At 43.0% G+C, this 24,536-nt stretch overlaps 1 protein-coding gene across 1 annotated transcript in view; it reads right to left on the bottom strand.

Moving 5' to 3' along the window:
* HSD17B4 (hydroxysteroid 17-beta dehydrogenase 4) overlaps window positions 1-24,536 on the bottom strand; it is a 412,752-nt gene that overhangs the window by 190,500 nt on the left and 197,716 nt on the right. The window contains exons 13-14 of the mRNA XM_077290859.1: window positions 17,998-18,234; window positions 14,490-14,541 (exon numbers count right to left, since the gene is read on the bottom strand). Coding sequence (XP_077146974.1) covers window positions 14,490-14,541; window positions 17,998-18,234 — 289 coding nt within the window. The remainder of the gene's footprint in view (window positions 1-14,489; window positions 14,542-17,997; window positions 18,235-24,536) is intronic.

Below are 24,536 nucleotides of genomic sequence, written 5' to 3'. Positions count from 1 at the left end.
TAATTCTAACCCTAACCCTAATCCTATCCCTAACCCACATCATCCACAGGACACAGATACCAGTGAATACAATGATGAAACAGACAGCTCCCTCTTCCACCATAGAGCCTGTGCGTCTGAGAGCAGAGGGGGAAATGACGTCACTACACTGCAGTGTACTGAGGCTCAAGGGGGGAAAAATCTGATCAGCACTGGGGGGACGTGGTTATTATATTCTTTTTAAATAGTCAGTACTTATGACAATCTTTGGGGGCATCATAATGTACGAGGGGCATTGTGGCATCATATTGCATGGATATCTGTGAGGGGATATCATACTGCATCGGGTGCTTTACGGTGACAAAATACTACATTTTGGGATGTAGGAGGACATACTGCATGGGGGGCTGTAGGGGGACATCATACTGCATGAGGGGCTGTAAGGGGACATCATACTGCATGAGGGGCTGTAAGGGGACATCACACTGCATGACGGGCTTGGAAGGGACATCATAATGTGTTAGGGAAGGCTTTGTGGCGACATTATACTATGTGAGGCAGTTGTGGAGGTGTTGTATCATTGTGTTGCGAGCAGTTGATAAAGGAATAAACTTTCAGTAACAGGAGCAGTATGATTTAAGTATTTTTATAAACTTTATTACAAGCAATAAATTATATTGGTTTTCATTAGCTCCAAAAGATAACTATGCAGGTTACACTAAGCCCTTTTGTACCATGTATTAGCAGTGACTCAACAGATATCATTCTCCTCAATAAGTGGATGTGTGTGTGATATATGTGTGTGTGTATATATATATATATATATATATATATATATATATATATATATATATAGCAATATGGTGGGGGCGGGATTATCTGTGATAATGTGGTGGGGGCGGGATTATGTGTGGTAATGTGGTGGGGGGCGGGATTGTGTGTGGTAATGTGGTGGGGGGGCGGGATTGTGTGTGGTAATGTGGTGGGGGGGCGGGATTGTGTGTGGTAATGTGGTGGGGGGCGGGATTGTGTGTGGTAATGTGGTGGGGGGCGGGATTATGTGTGATAATGTGGTGGGGCGGGATTGTGTGATAATGTGGTTGGGGGCGGGATTGTGTGATAATGTGGTGGGGGCAGGATTATGTGTGGAAATGTGGGGTGCAGGATTGTGTGTGGTAATGTGGTGGGGGGGCGGGATTATGTGTGGTAATGTGGTGGGGGGGCGGGATTATGTGTGGTAATGTGGTGGGGGGCGGGATTATGTGTGGTAATGTGGTGGGGGCAGGATTATGTGTGGTGATGTGGTGGGGGGCGGGATTGTGTGTGGTAATGTGGTGGGGGGCGGAATTGTGTGTGGTAATGTGGGGAGGTGGGATTATGTGTGGTAATGTGGGGAGGTGGGATTATGTGTAGTAATGTGGTGGGAGGGCAGGATTGTGTGTGGTGATGTGGTGGGGGCGGGATTATGTGTGGTGATGTGGGGGGCGGGATTATGTGTGGTGATGTGGGGGGGCGGGATTATGTGTGGTGATGTGGAGGGGCGGGATTATGTGTGGTGATGTGGTGGGAGGGCGGGATTGTGTGTGGTGATGTGGTGGGGGGGCGGGATTATGTGTAGTAATGTGGTGGGGGCAGGATTGTGGGTGGTAATGTGGTAGGGGGCGGGATTGTGTGTGGTAATGTGGTGGGGGGCAGGATTGTGGGTGGTAATGCGTTGGGGGGGCGGGATTATGTGTGGTAATGTGGTGGGGGCAGGATTGTGTGTGGTAATGTGGTGGGGGCAGGATTATGTGTGGTGATGTGGTGGGGGCAGAATTGTGTGTGGTAATGTGGTGGGGGCGGGATTATGTGTGGTAATGTGGTGGGGGCGGGATTATGTATAGTAATGTGGTGCGAGGGCGGGATTGTGTGTGGTGATGTAGGGGGGCGGGATTATGTGTGGTGATGTGGTGAGAGGGCGAGATTATGTGTGGTGATGTGGTGGGAGGGCGGGATTATGTGTGGTGATGTGGTGGGCGGGTGGGATTATGTGTGGATGCGTTTGGTGGGCGGGTGGGATTATGTGTAGTAATGGGCTGGGGGGGCAGGAATTGTGTGGTAATGTGTTGGGGGGCGGGAGTGTGTGTGGTAATGTGGTGGGGGGCGGGATTGTGTGTGGTAATGTGGTGGGGGGCGGGATTATGTGTGGTAATGTGGTGGGGGGCAGGATTATCTGTGGTAATGTGGTGGGGGGTGGGATTATCAGTAGTAATGTGGTGGGGGGCGGGAATATGTGTGGTAATGTGGTGGGGGCGGGATTATGTGTGGTGATGTGGTGGGAGGGCGGGATTATGTGTGGTGATGTGGTGGGAGGGCAGAATTATGTGTGGTGATGTGGTGGGGGGCGGGATTATGTGTAGTAATGTGGGGGGGCGGGATTATGTGTGGTAATGTGTTGGGGGGCGGGATTGTGTGTGGTAATGTGGTGGGGGGTGGGATTATGTGTAGTAATGTGGTGGGGGCAGGATTATCTGTGGTAATGTGGTGGGGGGTGGGATTATCAGTAGTAATGTGGTGGGGGGCGGGATTGTGTGTGGTAATGTGGTGGGGGGCAGGATTGTGTGTGGTAATGTGGTGGGGGGCGGGATTGTGTGTGGTAATGTGGTGGGGGGGCAGGATTATGTGTGGTGATGTGGTGGGAGGGCAAGATTTTATGTGTGGTGATGTGGTGGGAGGGCAGAATTATGTGTGGTGATGTGGTGGGGGGCGGGATTATGTGTAGTAATGTGGGGGGGCGGGATTATGTGTGGTAATGTGGTGGGGGGCGGGATTGTGTGTGGTAATGTGGGGTGCAGGATTGTGTGTGGTAATGTGGTGGGGGGCGGGATTATCTGTGGTGATGTGGTGGGGGGCGGGATTATGTGTGGTGATGTGGTGGGGGCGGGATTATGTGTGGTGATGTGGTGGGGGGCGGGATTGTGTGTGGTGATGTGGTGGGAGGGCGGGATTATGTGTAGTAATGTGGGGGGGCGGGATTATGTGCGGTAATGTGGTGGGGGGTGGGATTATGTGTGGTAATGTGGTGGGGGGTGATATGTGTGGTAATGTGGTGGGGTGTGGGATTATGTGCGGTAATGTGGTGGGGGGTGGGATTATGTGTGGTAATGTGGTGGGGGGTGATATGTGTGGTAATGTGGTGGGGTGTGGGATTATGTGTGGTAATGTGGTGGGGGTGGGATTATGTGTGGTGCTGTCGTGGGGGGCGGGATTATGTGTGGTGCTGGGGGGGCGGGATTGTGTGGTGCTGGGGGGCGGGATTATGTGTGGTAATGTGGTGGGGGGCGGGATTATGTGTGGTGATGTGGTGGGGGATTATGTGTGATGTCGTGGGGGGGCAGGATTGTGTGTGGTGGGGGGGCGGGATTATGTCTGGTGATGTCGTGGGGGGCGGGATTATGTGTGGTGACGTGATGGGGGGTGGGATTTTGTGTGGTGGCGGGATTTTGTGTGGTGATGTGTTGGGGGGCGGGATTTGTGGTAATGTGGTGGGGGCGGGATTGTGTGGTGATGTGGTGGGGGCAGAGCTACTGTGCAGGGGCAGGAATAGGGAGTAATCACGATGCCTCATATAAGTCTGCTATATAATTGTCTAAGGGTACTTCCGTCTTTCTGTCGCGGTTATTCGTTCGCTGATTGGTCTCGGCAGCTGCTGCCGCGACCAATCAGTGACGTGCACAGTCCGGAAAAAAAATGGCCGCTCCTTACTCCCCGCACTCACTGCCCAGCGCCTGCATACACCCCTCTGGTCAGCGCTCACACAGGGTTAATGCCTGCGGTAACAGACCACGTTATGCCACGGGTAACGCACTCCGTTACCGGTGCTATTAACCCTGTGTGTCCCCAACTTTGTACTATGGACGCTGCCTATGCGGCATCAATAGTACAAAATGTAATGTTAAAAATAATAAATAAAAAAAACTGCTATACTCACCCTCTGTAGTCCGCTGAGCCGCTCGCGCTGCCCGCCATCTTCCGTTACAGGTTGCGGTGGCAAAGATCGTATGGCAGAAGCACCTGCCATGGCGTCACGGTCATGTGACCGCGCCGTCATGACAAGTCCTGCGCTCAGACCAACCCTGGGACCGGAAGCTGCCGTGGACTACAAGGGGCCCTCGGAAAGGTGAGTATATGTTTATTTTTTATTTTTTAACCTGTGACAGACGTGGCTGGGCAATATACTACGTGACTGGGCAATATACTACGTGACTGGGTGCTGTATACTACTTCGCTGTGCAATATACTACGTGGCTCTGTGCTGTATACTACGTCACTGGGCAATATACTATGGCATTGAGCAATATACTACGTCGCTGGGCAATATACTACCTGGCTGGGCAATATACTACGGCACTGAGCAATATACTACGTCGCTGGGCAATATACTACGTGGCTGGGCAATATACTACGTGGCTGGGCAATATACTACGTGGCTGGGCAATATACTACGTGACTGGGCAATATACTACGAGAATAGGCAATATACTACGTGACTGGGCAATATACTACGTGGCTGGGCAATATACTACGAGACTAGGCAATATACTACGTGGCTGGGCAATATACTACGTGAGTAAGTAAGAAAAAAAAAAAATCCAGCTCCGGAGTAAAAGTCATCAATTTTATTTCCACATATTTAAAATTCGAAAAAAGCTGCTTGCAAGTTACTGCACAACTATTAGCCAGGCTGTGGACAAAGAGCACCATGCGTGCTCGAAACGCGTTCAGCTAACTTATGGCTTCTTTTCTGAAATAGTTGTGCAGTAACTAGCAAGCAGCTTTTTCCGAATTTTAAATATGTGGAAATAAAATTGATGACTTTTACTCCGGAGCTGGATTTTTTTTTTTTTTTTCTTACTTACTGAGCAGAGGACGTTGGGCGGTGGCGTTTTCCTTGCTCGGATGTTCCTGTGGACTCTCACGGATTTGCTGATGGGGGTGAGCTGAAACATAACTTTTTTACTGTTCAATATACTACGTGGACATGCATATTCTAGAATACCCGATGCGTTAGAATCGGGCCACCATCTAGTGTGTATATATATATATATATCTATATATATATATATATCTCACAGTCATGGTTGAAAGTGCTGCAACCTTGAGATTGTTCAAAAAGTATTTCTTCAAGAAAATGATTGCAATTACACGTTTTGTTATACACATTTGTATTTCAATACACACAAAGGAAATAAACAGAGGAGAACAGAAAGAGAAGAGAACTGTCTGAGGACTTGAGAACCAAAATTGTTGAGAAATATCAACAATCTCAAGGTTACAATTCAATCTCCAGTGATCTTTATGTTCCTTTGTCCACGGTGCGCAGCATAATAAAGAAGTTTACAACCCATGGCACGGTCTCCTTGTACGAGAAAAATTGATAAAAGGTTGCAGCGCAAAGCAGTGGATAAGCAGTCCCAATCAAGTTACAAAGAAATTCAAGCTGTCCTGCAGGCTCAGGGTGCATATCAGTGTCAGTGCGAACTGCCTGTCGACATTTGAATGAAATGAAATGCTATGGTAGGAGACCCAGGAGGACCCCACTCCTGATACAGAGACAAAAGGAAGCTAGACTACAGCTTGCCAAAAAGTACTTGAGTAGTCTAAAGTCATTCTGGGAAAGCTTGTGGATAGTTGAGACCAAGATAGTGCTTTTTGATAAAGCACATCATTTTACTGAAAATGGAATGAGGTCTACAAAGAAAATAACACAGTACAATCAATATAGTGGAAGTTCAAAGATGTTTTGTGGTCGTTTCGCTACCCATGGCACTGGTTGCAAGGCTTCATGAAATCCGAAGATCACCAAACGATTTTGGGTCGCAATGTAGTGGCCAGTGTCAGAAAGCTGGAGCTGGGTTTGCGTCCAAGGTCACATGGGTCTTCCAGCAAGACAATGACCTCAAACACACTTCAAGAAGCACCCAGAAATGGATGGAAACAAAGTGCTGGAGAGTTCTGAAGTGGCCAGTAATGAGGCCAGATCTTGAACACCTGTAGAGAGATCTTTAAATTGCTGATAGGAGAAGGCACCTTCAAATACGAGAGACCTGGAAAAGTTTGCAAAAGAAGAGTGGTCCAAAATTCCTGTTGAGAGATGCCAGAAGCTTGTTCATGGTTATTGAAAGCGATTGAGTGCAGCTATTTATTCCAAAGGGTGTGCAACAAAATATCAAGTTGAGGGTGCCAACAATTTTGTCCTGACAGTTTTGGGGGTTGTGTGTAAAATTATGTCCAATTTGTCCTTTTTTCCCTTAATTTTTTTGTGTTGTTCCAAGGTAATAAACACGTGTATAACAAAACGTGTAATTGCAATCATTTTCTTGAAGGAAAAAAAACAACACATTTTCTGGGGTGGGGTGTCAACACTTTCGGCCATGACTGTATATATATATTTCTTTAACATATGCAGCACCCTGGGGTCACTAACAAAGTGTTTTCCAGTAGATGGTAACTACTTTAATCATATCAATCCAAGTAAATACCAGTTGATCAGCAAATGTCCAGTTCATATACGTGTACCTGAAACGCTTCACAGAGCCGCAGTTACATGTAAAATGTTATTACTCTGGTCCATTGTAACAATTTCACAGAAGCCGAGCAGCAGATGCCGTCCAGCCTGGTTCCGCATACTTTTCACTTCAAATGTTGATTAAATCAATGCAATTTTTTCTCCTTTAAAGTGTAATTAAAACAACTTTCATTCTTGACCTAATAATCAAGCCAACACGAAAGAAATGCACATGAGATTGGTGAACCATGAGCTCCGTTGGCAGGAAACCCAATATCGCACATAAGGACAGATGAAATTATTTTAGACACAGATTGCAGACTGTCACCAACCCGTAGTCACGCAGCAGATAAGGCTGGTTATTAGCAGCGATAGAGACAGCAGAGAAAAAAAAAATGGATGATGCAAAGATTTACAAAACACTGGACTTTAGACCAGGATATAAAAGGATGAATACAAGCTTCATGTACCTACAAAGTTACAAAGTTGCTGGACTCTTTCATGTAGAATAGTTCTGTCATTTATCCCAATTACAGAGAGAAAAGTGACACGCACGAAGGACAATCCAATGTACGCCTAATAAATAAGAACATCCATTTCTAACTGGAATCAGGCTCCAGAGAAGAGTTAATGAGAAAAGTGGCAGAAGGTTAATCACTGCCTTACAACACCAGGACTTACGCTCAGTTGGGAAAACACATCCATTTATTAATAACTTGATCAGTCTGGAAAACACTGCAGCGTAATGGATAAGGACACTGACCCCTATAGTGACCAGCTATAAATATAGATCAGGACACAGCAGTAGAAGAAAACGATTGGATCATCCATGTCTGACCTGAGAGTAGCCATGGTTATATTACTGTGGTACTGAGCAGTCTACAGAAACGTCTGTATTCCACCTCTTGATTGTTCTTTGCGATGCCTAGTTTGGATTGGCGAGTGGCCATGGTAAGCATTACAAGAGTTAATTATAATGCTGTTCATATGGGACTGTGACTTGTAAAGGGCATTTCAGATTTTCGCCTGAAGTCTTGGTCACTCCAGCTCTATTCCCCTCTCAGTGCCACATCCTCCTGCTTGCTCCTTTGCCTGAAATCATAAAAAATAGAGGGCAACAGACAAATGGGAGGTGCCGGCGCTAAGTGGGGAACAGAGCTGGAATGGCAGAGGCTTCAGATCTATAGCCTCATTTATATATCAATTCAAACACCAATTTCTCAGTAACAGACTATCTAGGTAAAGCCATGTTCACATGTTCAGTATTTGTTAGTCCAGGAGTGGGTGATAGAAACGCGTCACCACTTCTGTATTTGTTATACTTTCCTCTGTTCCACTCCTGGTTTTGGCTTACAAATACTGATGTAAAATACTGACCAAATACTGAACGTGTGAACGTGGTCTAAAAGTAATGCTGGAATTCTGCTGACAGATTCCCTTTAACTGAACTGCATGCAATTGGGGATAGTCATTTTTTTAAAAAAAATATTTTGAACAGTTATTAAAAATGTTTCACAGCTTGCCCAGAATGAGTTAAATGTGAATCCATCAGTCAGCACACTATGGTGGCCAGACATGGCCAGACAGTGAGCTTGCATTTTCCATCTGCCTTTTCTGAGCTCCTCTCAATTTTGACCACAGACTAAATCAAAGTATGTGTGATGAAATAATAACAAAAAAAACTGTAAAAGTCAAATTTTTTTAATGTCAATTGCAAAAAGTATTTTTAGCCTCAATTACATGCAGTTAAGTGAAAAAAAAATGTCCCGTTTAAATCTGCATTCAATACATGATGTGAATTTTCCCTATTAGGCTACGTGCACACGCTGCGGACTTTGCTGCGGATCCGCAGCGGATTTGACGCTGCGGATCCGCAGCAGTTTTCCATACGGTGTACAGTACAATGTAACCCTATGGAAAACAAAATCCGCAGTGCATACGATGCAGAAAAATCCACGCGGATTCTCTGCAGAAAAAAAGGAGCATGTCACTTCTTTCTGCGGATTCCAACTTGCACCAATAGGAAAGCGCAGTTGAAAACCCGCAGAGGAATCCGCAGAAGAAACCACACAAAAATCCGCAGTGAAAACCGCAGTGGTGTTGCACTGCGGATTTTGCAAAACCGCTGCGGAAAATTCCGCAGCAAAATCCGCAGCGTGTGCACATAGCCTTAAGATTAATTGGTAAGCCAATATCCTAAAATCCGATTGTTATGGATTCGGGGGTCATTTACCTGTTGTACGCAGCAATTATCAAGAATCCACAATTAAAAACAAACGCAAAAAAAAGTTTTACTCAAAGTTCAAAAAGGGAATACACTCGCCTCCCCTGGGGCAACCTTGGCAACAATTCCCTAGTTGGCCGACAGCCTCTGTACTCCCGGCCACCAGTGATGACTCGCGGTCACTTGTGCCAACCACAGGCGGCAAGATTCATAAGGGCCACCACACAATCACTGGAGGCCGAGACTGACAGAGAAACGGGTTGGTGCTACCATGGAGAAGCCAAGGGAGTTCTAGGGTTTGTCCTGTATTTTAGCTGATCCACAGCACCAAATCGCACGTAAATTTGCACACGAACAAAAAAAGTGTGGATTTCCCTGCAGCTGAGAAATATTCCACAGCAAATCTAAGGTTTCGATACCTCCAATAAACAAGCATTGTATTGGAAAATTGACCCCTTAGTGACGGAGCCAAATTTTTTAAATCTGACCAGTGTCACTTTATGTGAATAACTCTGGCACACTTCAACAAATCCCAGTGATTTTGAGATTGTTTTTTCGTGACACATTATACTTTATGATAATAGTAAGTTTAGGTTGATATGTTTTGCGCTTATTTATAAAAAATATCCAAATTTGAGAAAAATGTTAAAAAATTAGCAATTTTCAAATTTTTAATGATTATCCCTTTAAGCTAGTCATACCATAGCAAAACATTAATAAATAATATTTCCCACATGTCTGCTTTACATCTGCACCGTTTGTAAAATGTTCTTTTATTTTGTTAGCATTTTAGGAGGTTTAAAAATGTAGCAGTAATTTTTAATTTTTTCTAGGAAATTTACAAAATGTATTTTTTTAGGGACGTATCCATGTTTGAAGTGACTTTAGGGGTCCCACATATTGGGAAGACCCCAAAAGTTATACCATTTTAAAAACGGCACCCCCTGAAATATTGAAAACTGCAGTCAGGTAGTTTATTAACCCTTCAGGTGATTTTCAGGAATTAATGCAAAGTGGCATAACAGAAATGAAAAAGTGTATTTTTACCGCTTAAATGTTGCTAACTTCTGAACAAGTTACAACAGCCGGCAGATTGTAAGGCCGCTATTTGGTCATGAATTGCCATGGCAAACATCAGGACCACACAATCATGATCTGAGGGCACCAATTGGGATAAAGAGGAAGACCCCCACACTCTGTTAACCATTTACATGATGTAGTCACTATTGACAGCAGCATCTTAAGGGTTAAACAGATTTGGACGGTGCAAACACTGATCGTGGCTTATGCAGCAAGTTGTCAGCTATAGTGTACAGCCAACAGCTGCTGGATTGTCACCTGTATGGGGAGGCTAGTCTCTTATATCTCAGGTCAGTTAAAAGACGTATTGGCGGTCATTAAGGCTACGTTCACATTTGCGTTGTGCGGCGGACGTCGGCGACGCAACGCACAACGCATGCAAAAAGCATGCACAACGCAGCGTTTTGTGACGCATGCATTCATTTTTTGCATGATTTTTGGCGCAGAAAAAACTGCATCATGCAGCGTCCTCTGCGCCGACAGTTGCGCCAAAATGACGCATGCGTCACAAAACGCAAGACAACGCATGTCTGTGCTCCCCCCCATGTTAAATATAGGGGCGCATGACGCATGCGTCGCCGCGGCTGCGCCCGACGCTGCGCCGCACGACGCTAATGTGAACGTAGCCTAAGGGGTTAATAGTCCACGATATGTAATAACGGGAAAGAACCTCTCTTTAAGAAACAGTGAGAACTATGCAATGTGCATTAATTTGGGTTTTCCTTTCTAGTACAAATTGCACAAGACATGCAGCCCATCATTAAGTATGTAAAATGCAGAGTAACGCATTACAACCGTACCCTTTCCACCATTTCAAGGTCATAAATAGAACATTTTAAAGTGCAACCTTGAAATTGTGCTGATCACATAAATGAGTCTCCGAGGTGTTCTCCGGCTGAATATTTAACACATACACATCACTTGGGAAGCACTTGAAAACTACTGCAGACCTGCAATAAAATACCAACAGCTTCCAAAGTAGGGCTCTTCACAGGAGACTTCCATGCATTTTATTTTTAAAGGCTTCTTAAAAAAATGATGAATTCAGTTTGTGTCTCATATAAAGTCCTTATGACACTTGTGGAGAAAATCCATTTACCCACAGTAAGCACACCACAGCGCCCACAGAGAATCAGCTTGAACAAACTAAAACATTTCATTGCTTGACCATTTCAGGACAAGAGAAAACGCTGTGCGGAGTTTATCGGCATAGATCGTCCATACAAACAGAATATTTTACTAAATGTTCTGAAAGGGAGGGAAAGAAAAAAAAAAAAAACAGCGTACAAGTGTCTGACTCTTCAGTCCTGATTCTGGAGATCAACTATTTTTGGCCTTCTTTATGGTTTATTCTAGTTTCTGCATATAAAGCAGCATCACATTATATACACAAAGATGTAAAGTAGTGAAAATACTACATGATAAACAGGTATGGCACATATATAAGTAACTCACCTAGCGGTAAAGGGCACAGTACCACTGAGGTGTTTGGGAACTATGGATGTGCCATACTATATCAATAACTCACTTAGCGGTAAAGGGCACAGTAGCACTGGGGTGTTTGGTAAGTGCCCTTTACCACGTCGTAAGTTACTGATACTATGTAAGTTACTTTGTATGTTTGCATACATTTTTTATTTTATGGTGTAAATTTTCAGCCATTTCTTTTAGTATTTGGCTTTTATAATAAAAAGCAATAAAAGCCGTTTTCATCATATTTTGATGTAAACGTATGTTTGAAGTGGAATATTGATGTAGCCTGATGTAAACAGTGTGAACAGAGTTGTACTTTCAAGGGTCCATTCAGTTTAGTGGCTGTTGCCAAGAACCACAGCTCAGATCCTACTGAAGTGTCTCATTCATGGTCTATAGAACTGGCAGAAAGACAAGTGTATAAGTTAGTTATCTCAGGCAATCTCGTGCAGTCAGCGCTCCATTGTTGATGGAGGTTCCTACAGTCTGACCACCAGCAATCAGCAAGTCATCATCTAATCTCTAGACATGTGATATGTTACAAAGTTGAGATTAAAGGGAACCTGACAGTTGATACATGTTGCCAGATCCAGGGACAGCAAGCATCGGGGCCTGGCTGCATTATTACAGCCAGGTATATTTGACTCTGAAATACTGCGGCATTTCAGAGAAAAACCTGTCTTACACCACGTTCCGAATTATTATGCAAATTACATTTTTCTCGGATTTTCCTAAATGGTCGGTGCAAATGACAGTCAGTCTAATAAAAGTCATAACCTGTTAGAGTAGACATCAAATTTTATTGAAGAAACCTCCCAATGATAACAGTATAATCTCCAAAATGAATAAAAACTCAAAATGCACTGTTTATTAGGCACAGTAGAATTTCTAAACATTTGACATGTTTTAAAGAATTGAAAACGCTCATTTGAATTTGCAGCATTAGGAGGTCACATTCACTGAACAAAAAAGCTATTTAACGCCAAAACATCCTAACAGGCCAAGTTACATGTTAACATAGGAACCCTTCTTTGATATCACCTTCACAATTCCTGCATCCATTGAACTTGTGAGTTTTTGGAGAGTTTCTGCTTGTATTTCTTTGCATGAAGTCAGAATAGCCTCCCAGAGCTGCTGTTTTGATGTGAACTGCCTCCCACCCTCATAGATCTTTTGCTTGTTGATACTCCAAAGGTTCTCTATAGGGTTGAGGTCAGGGGAAGATGGTGGCCACACCAAGAGTTTCTCCTTTTATGCCCATAGCAGCCAATGACTTGGAGGTATTCTTTGCAGCATGAGATGGTGCATGAAGATGATTTTGCTCCTGAAGGCACGCTTCTGCTTTTTATACCATGGAAGAAAGTTGTCAGTCAGAAACTATATACTTTGCAGAGGTCATTTTCACACCTTCAGGAACCTTAAAAGGCCCTACCAGCTGTTACCCCATGATTCCAGCCCAAAACATGACTCCTCCACCTCCTTGCTGATGTCGCAGCCTTGTTGGGACATGGTGGCCATCCACCAACCATCCACTACTCCATCCATCTGGACCATCCACGGTTGCTCGACAGTCATCAGTAAACAAAACTGTTTGAAAATTAGTCTTCAATGTATGTCTGGGCCCACTGCAACAGTTTCTGCTTGTGAACGCTGTTTAGGGGTGGCCGAATAGTAGGTTTATGCACCACAGCAAGTCTTTGAAGGATCCTACACCTTAAAGTTCGAAGGAGTCCAGAAGCACCAGCAGCTTCAAATAACTGTTTGCTGCTTTGTAACGGTATTTTGGCAGCTGCTCTCTTAATCCAATGAATTTGTCTGGCAGAAACCTTTCTCATTATGCCTTTATCTGCATGAACTCTGTCTGTGCTCTGTTTCAGTCACGAATCTCTTCACAGTATGATGATCACTCTTAATGTTTTCATACCTTGTCCAAGGCATTGCACTATTTAACGTTTTTCAGCAGCAGTGAGATCCTTTTTATTTCCCATATTGCTTGAAACCAGTGGCCTGCTTAATAATGTGGAACATCATTTTTAAGTAGTTTTCCTTTAATTAGAACCACCGGTAAACTAATTATCACATGTGTTGTAAGATTAATTTCAGTGATCCATTGAGCCCTGAGACACAATACCATCCACAAGTTTATTTGAAAAACAAAACAATTAAATCTTTATGACACTTAAGTCCAATTTGCATAATAATTTGGAACATGGTTTAAAAGCCGCTTGGCACTAAGCTGCAAGGAAGACTAGTCGGATAGGTTGGTCCCTGGCGTCTCCCTGCCTTCTCCCCTTGAGTGACTGGTCTCTCTTTGAATGCGTGTATATGTCAGCAGAGGGTAGGAGGCATAAGCTGCTGGGTAACAGCCCATTCAATCAGTTTCCCATGCGACTTGGTCCCCTGTGGCTTTCAAAGCATGTCTTAGGCCCGCTTAACACATCCATATAACACCGGTATCAGAAAAAATGGTACCGATGTCATCAGTGTTTTGGATCAGTGTGCCAATAGTGTTTTTCCGATTGACAAAAGAAAAAAACTACAAAGCTTCTCCTACACTTTGCAATGTTAAACATGTACAGAACACAGATGAAACAAGAAGGCCATCTGAGGGCAGTACATGTTTTACACGGATCCATAGACTAGTATTGGCCCTTGTCATCTCTGCTGCCGGTAAAAAAAAAAAAAAAAAAACATATATAGAAACACCGTGTGCACAGCTAAGGGGTGGTGCTAAGATTAAGTTCCTAAACCATCAATATAGTGAAAGTAAATCTAGCACTCAACTTAAATGCATAACGATAAATTTATTGTAGCACATGAGAAGCGTTTCGGTCCACACGGACCGTCATCAGTAACGTAATGTGCTGGGCCTATATATGACGAAGTTCCCAGAGAAGGGCTGTATGTAAAAAGTACCCAAGCGTGAGACCGCACTTTAGTAGCAATGAAGACTGCGAAACACTACACCGCAGTAGTATGTGGAAACTGCAAGACAATATAGTATGTCTGAATGTAAGGAATGCGGGCGGAACTACAGCTGCCGCTGGGCACTCTATGGCGCATATGAGCTTAAAGAGTAGAAGAGAAGGGCGGAGGCCTCTGGCGCCAGACACGGAGTCCACCGTGGATCCTAAATGGAAGAAAAAAAAAGAATATTCCCTCACAATGTGAAAACTAGGCACTTACCTGATGTCGGAATAGGTTTATACAATTCAAGATACTGCTCTCCGTGAAGCACCTAGGAATAAAATAAAGTACAATTAAATATAACAGACTCTAATGTGCTAATGATCACCTTTAGTGCAACTTCATTAAGACACTGATAATTATCTGATATAAATCCAGAATAATGAGCATAAAAGTGCCCAGTAATCAATGATGGAATATGAATTGTACTCTTCTCTAAGTTCCCTGGCTTCTTAGAGGGACGGTCAGGCTAAGCTTGGCCTGGAGAACTCATATCGGGAACTTTTGACCTATCGCTCCATTGGGATGACACTTTATACCTGTTTGTAGGACTAGCTCGCTGCCCATCTCTTCTGGCCCCTTGGTACAGCTTGTATTCCTTTCTCGCTCTCTATTCTGTGCCGTCAGTCCTGTCCTATGCTGCCTCCTTCCATTGCTGAATGCTGCAGTGCAGACAATCAAAGAGTCATGCACATTACATGACACCGCAGAGTCTACGGTTAGCAAAAAAACACCTAACATTGCTTTGGAAGCTACTATGCATTCATTTTCTGTGCAATTTAAGATATACTGATAAAAGAACTTTTACAATATAGATATTTGCCTGAAAACAACAAATACATAAAGTGCACTATTGGCGATTAGCTATTACACAGTACAGAATGTATGCAGTTTAGCAAGAGGGGAGTATGGTCCAGGAAAATCGCTCCTTAGTTGCAGAACAAACGTATTTGTCAAACCAAACATGTAGCCCAGGGCAAGAGATTTTTCTGCTCTCTGAAAATCGCACCCCATATGAGTTACAATAGCTTAACCATTATCAAACATCTTGTCTTTAAGTGGAAAGAAAATATATATATATATATATATATATATATAGAGAGATAGATAGATAGATAGATAGATAGATAGATAGATAGATAAAAATCATATATATATATGTCTAAGGGGTACCTCCGTCTGTCATGGAAATCCCGCATCGTCAATCAGCGACGGGCACAGTCCGGCCGCGAATTCGCCCCTTCCTACTCTCAGTCTGTTGCCCCTCCAGTCAGCGCTCACACAGGGTTAATGGCTGCGTTACACCGCGTTATGCCGCCGGGTAACGCAGTCCGTTAACGCTGCTATTAACCCTGTGTGACCAACTTTTTACTATTGATGCTGCCTATGCAGCATCAATAGTAAAAGTTCTAATGTTAAAAATAATAAACAAAATAAAAAAAATCATTATATACTGACCTTCCGGCGCCTTTCCCGCTGCTCCTCGCTACGCTCCGGTCCATGCACTGCGGTCTCGCGAGACGGCTACGTCATCATCTCGCGAGACCGCAATGCATTCTTGGGACCGGAGCATCGCGAGGAGCATCGGTAAATGCCTAGGCTGGATCCGGGGGCCGACGGAAGGTGAATATATAACTTTTTTATTTTAATTCTTTTTTTTTTTTTTTTTAACAGGGATATGGTGCCCACATTGCTACATACTACGTGGGCTGTGTTAGATACTCCATGGGCTGTGTTATATACTACGTCTCTGTGCTATATACTACATGGCTGTGGTTTATATTTTGTGGCTGGGCAATATACTATATCGCTGTGCTCTATACGTGGCCTGTGTTATATACTGCATGGGCTGTGTTATATACTACGTGGCTGTGCTATATACTACTATGTGGATGTGCAATATATTACGTGGCTGTGCAATATATTACGTGGCTGTACAATATACTACGTGGGCTGTTATATACTGCTTGGGCTGTGTTATATACGGTGTGGGCTGTGTTATATACTATGTCTCTGTGCTATATACTACGTGGCTGTGGTATATATTACGTGGCTGGGCAATACACTACATCGCTGTGCTCTATACTACTTGGCCTGTGTTAAATACTGCATGGGCTGTGTTATATACTATGTTTGTGTGCTATATACTACGTGGCTGTGCTATATACTACGTGGCTGTGCTATATACTACGTGGCTGTGCTATATACTACGTGGCTGTGCAATATATTATGTGGCTGGGCAATATACTATGTGGCTGTGCAATATACTACGTGGCTGTGCAATATACTACGTGGCTGTGCAATATATTATGTGGCTGTGCAATATATTACGTGGCTGTACAATATATTATGTGGCTGGGCAATACAATACGTGGCTGTGCTATATACTACGTGGGCTGTATGCTAAATGGCTGTGCTATAGTTCTCTGCTGTATCCGTGCATCATGATTCGTGGTTCGGGTGCACAGGCCTTAATTGCAATCCATCCACTATGCATAAATCCAAAAAGAAAAAAAAGAAAAAATAGAAAAAAGAAGGCAGCACTCCTTTTCTTCAAGTGAAAATCTGTGTTTTAATTCAAACCCACGTGGCAGGCGACGTTTCGGCTCTGGATGAGCCTTTCTCAAGCCGGCCGCGACCAATCAGCGATATTGGTGCGGTATTTAAACACCGCTTCGGTCATTGGTCGTGCATGGCCACCCATGACCAATCAGCGACAGGCACAGTCCGGCCGCGAATTGGCGCCAGATTTGAACCACGCTTCGCTGATCGGCCAGCAGGGCGCGACCAATCAGCGATATTGGCGCGGAATTTAAACCCCACTCACAGCGCGACGTACATACATACATATTCTAGAATACCCGATGCGTTAGAATCGGGCCACCAACTAGTATGTATATATATATATATATATATATATATATATATATATATATATATATATATATATATATATATATATATCATTTTTGGTGGGTGTGTTCTATGGTGGACAGATGTCAATCCTGACTATTGCCACTGTCATTCATATACCTTCTGAATGTATGTGCACAACAGTAGCCATTATCACTGTGTATCCACAGCCTAACAATGTTGTCATCCACTAATCTGTAAAATCATTCAAGGTACATATTGATAGCTTGATTTAAAAAAAAAAAATAATTTCTATACATGACAAAAGTTCACCCAAAAAAATGTTCCATGGACTTAACAGTAATTATAATTCAGCTTCACATAATGTTTTCAGAAGGTGGATCACAATTTTTCATGGGAAGGAGTTGGAGGCCTGAGATACACTACGGACAAAATTGCTGCAGATTATACTTGTGCATTTGCCCCGAAAAAAAATGCACCATGGATTCCCATATCAGGCATGTAACTAAGGGAGAAGTCATGCCATGAGCATTCACACAGCAATAACCCACCATAAGGTTACAAATAAATATTTTAGGAAAATAACAAAAGGAATGTTTAAGAATAAAAAGTTGGAATAATGGTCAAATGTGAAACAGGAACAGACACAAAGTTACCCCTTTTAGTTAAAAAGTTCCATCTTCAATTAACAAGGCTATAAAGTTAAAACATGTGCATATAATCCATTTTTTCAATATGAAAAATCTAATTTACAAAAAATAAAATGTAATCAAAGATTAGCACCAAATAAATTACATTCTAACGCATGCAGCATCAGATTTACTCTAAACCTTATGTATGGACTATAACTTACCCGTGTAAAATCAATGTTTAGGCCTGGTACTGAAGCAAGTCCTCCACCCATGAAGGCGGCCTGAGAAAGGATGACTCCAAATGTTGGCAAACAGCTGAAGTCTTCACTTGCTTCAAAAAGGAACTTCAGATGATCCGGCTCCTTGGTGGACATGCCCACTCCAAGAGCATAAAGAATAGGCTGAATGTGGTTGTACTGGTACACGGTGGAAGGTAACTTCTGTCCAATAGCCCGAGCCTACAAGCAACAAGGGCTGAATGTAATCGAAATGCAATACAAGTAGTCCTGAACCAAAGATCTAACGGAATAGTCACCACCTGACATTTTTATTTTAGTAACTATTTTCCCATAAAATAACAAACCAAAACATTTCGTTAGAACTCTGTATTGTGCCATTCCTCCAGAATATTCACAGCTACCATGTTCTCCTTATACAGTTGTGTCCATATGCAGTCTCGCTCTGGCAGTGTCCATGACATGCTCCCTACTAGCAACACCCAGACATTTATGGTAGAAGTAATAGAGGAACAGCACAGTGCAGTCATAGTCAACTATGGGAAATACAAGCACTTACTAAAATGGACACGCCATGAGGGAACCAATCGGTCCCAATTACCTGTTCAATTTCAGTTATGAGCCATAGTATTAGGCCACGCTCACACATTCAGTATTTGGTCTGTATCTTACATCAGTATTTGTAAGCCAAAACCAGGAGTGGAACAATTAGTGGAAAAGTACGGTATAATAGAAACACGTCACCACTTCTGTATTTTTCTTCCACGCCTGGTTTTGGCTTACAAATAATGAACATTTGAATGTGGCATAATGTTGATTTCAGCCTTTTAAGTGGTGCTAAAGGGGGCAAAGTCATGGTCTCCTCATTGCTTTCAAGCCCATTCAGCTTTGACTGGAGTGACGTCAATCAAAGTGTAGTGGGTGTGCTAGGAGCAAGCAGAGGAGAGCGGCGGTTTTCCCAAGTCATTTTCTGCACAATATTATGGCTAATTTAGTATTGTATTAACATTTAGTACAGGTTCATGCCCTGGTTTAGTCAGGTAAATCGGACTTACAGGTTTCCTTTAAGCTTCAATACACTATATCAAGCATGGAACTAAAAAATTCATTCTTAACAGTATCAATCCTGAGAAAGTCTGGATAAATGTATATAATACTTTGACTATAATCTTACTATCTTTTGAACAACACTAAGCCGATTCATACTAGACATCTCAGATCTAAAAAATATGTGACTACTGCACCCTGCATATGTCTGGTACGCCCCCTGCTACAAAATGGTTTTTAATGTCCTCAAAAACAGCGCACACTTCAATAACTTGTCAGGTATTGCAAATACCCCATACCCATTCATATGCTTGGACACGAGACCATGACAGAATGAAAGGAGATGAGGCGGCTCAGCGGCACAAAGGATTGGCATGGATAGATTAGAGGAGGGCACTGTGTAACGAAGACGACAAGTAGCAAGCATTAAGCTGAAATAGGAAAGAAGGATGGTGGAGTTTATTACTAGGAAGAGAGAAACTAGAAACAGATGTCCTCAGTGACCGATTTCAAAGGATAGAACATTTCTTCTTTCCTGAAAAGTAATACAACTTCAGTACGAGGAATCTTATTTATAACACTAAAACCGTTACAATGTCATCATCTAGTAGTCAGATTTATATATTCCTTATAGACGGGGGCTACTGAAATATCCACAGGTCTGTAAGGGTACAACTGTTTTGAAAAGTAAGAGGTGATTTTTATACAGTTTAAGCTAGAAGTTTACATACACTATATAAAAAGACACATATGCATGTTTTTCTCAGTATCTGACAAGAAATCAGAAGAAACCTTTCCCGTTTTAGGTCGCTTAGGATTACCATAATTATTAATATTTGCCAAATGGCAGAATATTGAGAGAGAATGTTTTAAGGCATTTCTATTACTTACTGCAAAGTCAAAAGTTTATATACACCAACATTACTATGCCTTTAAACAGTACTGGACTGCCCATATGATGATGTCATGTGTTTGGAAGCTTTGGATTTAGTTTTTTTGGCAACATCTGAGTTAATTAGAGACACACCTGTGCATGTATTTCAATGCACACCTGAAACGCACTGCTTCTTTGTGCAGCATCATGGGAAAGTCTAAAGAAATCAGCCAAAATATCAGGAAAGAAAAACGTGGACTTGCACAAGTTTGGCTCATCTTTGGGTACAATTTCAAGAAACATGAAGGTGTCTCGTTCTTTTGTACAAACAATTATACGCAAGTACAAACAAGATGGGAATGCCCATCCATTACATCGCTCAGGAAGGAGATGGGTTCTGGGTCCCAGAGATGAACATGCTTTGGTCTGACATGTGCATATCAACCCAAGGACAAAAGCAAAAGACATTGTGAAGATGATGGCAGAAGATGTTAAGATTGTGAAAATATCCACAGTGAAATGAATACTGTACTAACATGGGCTGAAAGGCCACTCGGGAAGAAGTTATTACTCAAAAAAAAACATTAAAAAGCCACATTAATGTTTGCAAATGCACACAGGATGAAAGACCTTAATTTTTGGAGACATGTCCTGTGGTCTGATGAAACTAAAATTTAACTTTTTGGGCATAATCACCATTCTTACGTTTGGAGGAAAAAGGAAGAAGCTTGGAAGCCTAAGAACACTATCCCAACTGTGAAACATGGGGGTAGCAGCATCATGTTATGGGATGATTTTGCTGCAGGACGGACTGGTGCACTTCACAAAAAAAGAAGGCATCATGAGAAAAGAAGATTATGTGCCAAAACTGAAGCAACATTTCAAGACATCAGACAGGAAGTTAAAGCTTGGGCTGAAATATGTCTTCCAAATGGACAATGACTCGAAGCATACTGCCAAAATGGTAACAAAGTGGCATAAGGATAACAAAGTCAATGGTTTGGAGTGGCCATCACAAAGCCCTGATCTCAATCCTATTGAAAATGTATGGGCAAAGCTGATCTACAAACCTGGATGGGCCCAAATTCCAACCAACTATTGTGAGAAATTTGTGGAAGGATATCCCAAACATTTGACCCAAGTCATTAAGTTTAATGATATCAAATACGAATTAAATATATGTAAACTTTTGACTTTGCAGTAATAAAAATGCCTTAAAACATTCTCTCTCGTTATTCTGGCATTTGGTAAATATTAATCATTATGGTCATCATAAATGACCTTAAATGGGAAAGGTTTATTTTGATTTCATGTCAAATATTGAGAAAAGTATGCATGTGTCTTTTATACAGTGTTTGTAAACTTCTAGCTTCAACTGTATATTCTACACTGCTCAAAAAAAATAAAGGGAACACTAAAATACCACATCCTAGATATCACTGAATGAAATATTTCAGTTGCAAATCTTTATTCATAGTGGAATGTGTTGAGAACAAAACAAAAATGATCAATGTAAATCAAAATTAATATCCCATGGAGGTCTGGAATTGGAATGATATTCAAAATCAAAGTGGAAAATCAAATTACAGGCTGATCCAACTTCAGTGGAAATGCCTCAAGACAAGGAAATTATGTGCAGTTGTGTGTGTGTGTTGCCTCCATGTGCCTGTATGACCTCCCAACAACGCCTGGGCATGCTCCTGATGAGGCGACGGATGGTCTCCTGAGGGATCTCCTTCCAGACCTGGAATAAAGCATCCGCCAACTCCTGGACAGTCTGTGGTGCAACATGACGTTGGTGGATGGTGCGAGACATGATGTCCATAGCTTCAATGCCTTCATCTTGCAGGAACTGCTGACACATTCAAGCCACATGAGGTCTGGCATTGTCCTGCATTAGAAAGAACCCAGGGCCAACCGCACCAACATATGGTCTCACAAGGGTTCTGAGGATCTCATCTCGGTACCTAATGGTAGTCAGGCTACCTCTGGCAAGCACATGGAGGGCTGTGCGGCCCTCCAAAGAAATGCCACCCCACACCATTACTGACCCACTGCTAAACCGGTCATGCTGAAGGATGTTGCAAGCAGCAGATCGCTCTCCACGGCATCTCCAGACTCTGTCACGTCTGTCACATGTGCTGTGTGAACCTGCTTTCATCTGTTTAGAGTACAGGGCGCCAGTAGCGAATTTGCCAATCCTGGTGTTCTGTGACAAATGCCAATTGTCCTGCACGGTGTTGGGCTATGAGCACCACCTCCATCTGTGGACGTCGGGCACTCAGGCCATCTTCATGGAGTCTGTTTCTAACCGTTTTTGTGCAGACACATACACATTTGTGGCCTGCTGGAGGTCATTTTGCAGGGCTCTGGCAGTGCTCCTCCTGTTCCTCCTTGCACAAAGGCTGAGGTAGAGGTTCTGCTGCTGGGTTGTTGCCCTCCTACGGCCCCCTCCACGTCTTCTGGTGTACTGGCCTGTCTCCTGGTAGCGCCTCCAGCCTCTGGACACTACGCTGACAGACACAGCAAACCTTCTTGCCACAGCTCGCTTTGATGTGCCAAACTGGATGAGCTGCACTACCTGAGCCACTTGTGTGGGTTACAGAGTCCGTCTCATGTTACCACATTCAAAAGTGACCAAAACATCAGCCAGAAAGCATTGGCACTGAGATGTGGTCTGTGGTCCCCACCTGCAGAATCACTCCTTTATTGAGTGTGTCTTGATAATTGCCAATAATTTCTATCCGTTGTCCATTCCATTTGCACAACAGCATGTGAAATTGATTGTCAAACAGTGTTGCTTCCTAAGTGGACAGTTTGATTTCACAAAAGTTTGATTTACTTGAAGTTATATTTTGTTATTTAAGTGTTCCCTTTACTTTTTGAGCAGTGAATAATGCTGTATATCAGCCCCCAACCTGGCCTGCAAGACAAGAAAAATAACTTATTATACTTACCTGCGGGGCGGGGCAGTCTGATCTGCATCGCTCTTCTTGGTCCGGTGCCTACGATATTACTACAATCCCCGTCTTCCTGCTTGCTTCGTGTAGATCACGCTTCCCTTTGTCATCCACCCAGTCTCCTCGGCACAGTGCTCCTGCGCAGGGGTACTTTTCTGCCTTGTCGAGGGCAGAGCAAAGTACTGCAGTGCGCATGCGCCTGGGCTCTTTGACCTTACCCGGTACTTGCGCACTGCAGTACTTTGCAGAGAAGTGCGCCTGTGCAGGAGCACGGTGCCAAGGAGACACGTCATCCACACGAAGAAAGCAGGAGGGCGGCATCGCAAGAAGAAGGGAGGCGCCGGACCAAGACCAGCGACACCCACCAGACCTCCCCACAGGTGAGTATAATAAAAGTTATTTTTCTTCTCTTGCAGGTCAGGTTGGGGGCAGATAAACAGCATTATAGAATGCCCTGAAAGGTGATGGCCGTGTCTCTTATCGGCCAAACCTGGTGACAAGTTCCCTTTAACATGCTTCTCTCAGACAGTTTAGCCAGAATCTCGTGACAGATTGCCTTTAAAATAAATACAGACTAAAATTCATGAACCCATAACCTCACAGAATAAAATGAATTATATTTACTCTGAATTTATTTGCAATTTGCTGATAAATACAGTAAAGATTTAATATCTAAAAAGTAGTCTAACTCTTCTCAGTGAATTTCCAGCAGCAGTCTGATAAGGTCTAGAACAGCGGTATATACTGGTAGCAGTGAGGAAAATAATTAGGCAAATATTCTTCCAGGATACGCATACTGGGATAGGAAATTGCTTGGAGGTTGTGAGTCACCTTTATTTAGACAAAAGGATGACTGTAAGAGTTCTTACCATATTCGACATTAAAACCTTCAGGGGCAGAATGGACCTTTATCGAGAGACCATTCTATCAGAGAACAGGAAAGGAAAACATGAAAAATAATTAACATCTTTCTCTGAAGCTGAACCTGTGCTGTATGCGCTGAAGGTTTCCCGACCGCGTTAGACCTCATGTTCCACAATGTAACAAACATTTTATGGAACCTGTATTTTGGGGCTCATTCACCAGATTTTTGGTCGAGTGCCATGTGTGAAGAAAAAAAAAAAAAAAAGATAGCACTTGGAACAATTTTACTAATTGGGGAAGTGCAGTTGAGCAAATTTTTCCACTGGTCAAAACTGCATTTGAAATAAAAAATAAAAAAAACGTAGCATGCACTAGTTTCTTCTGTAAATCGGATGAGATTAACCCCGTCCATGGTTGCGTGAAAAAACTTTGTGCCATAAAGAGACACAGGGCACATCCGATTTTTACGGGTACATCGCAATTCTGTAACATAGGAAGCTGTAAATGATTACCGTAATTGCGGCAAAAAAAGAAAACTGACCGTTTGTGGACTGCACATGGACGAAAAGTGAGAAAAAAATGGTTCCACTTTCCTGGATGAAACTCGGACTGATTTTTTAACCATTAACTACACTAGGAACTGTTAATTATTAGTGATGAGCAAGTGTACTCGTTGCTCAGGTGGTCTCCGAGTACTTGTAACTGCTCGGAGATTTCGTTTTTCGTTGCCTCAGCTGCATGATTTACGGCTGATAGACAGCTTGAATACATGTGGGGAT

Source organism: Ranitomeya variabilis, chromosome 1 (genome assembly GCF_051348905.1).
Source record: "Ranitomeya variabilis isolate aRanVar5 chromosome 1, aRanVar5.hap1, whole genome shotgun sequence".
NCBI classification, from domain to species: Eukaryota; Metazoa; Chordata; class Amphibia; order Anura; family Dendrobatidae; genus Ranitomeya; species Ranitomeya variabilis.
The sequence above is the reverse complement of the archived record's forward strand: the minus strand, read 5'-3'. Positions and strand labels throughout refer to the sequence as shown.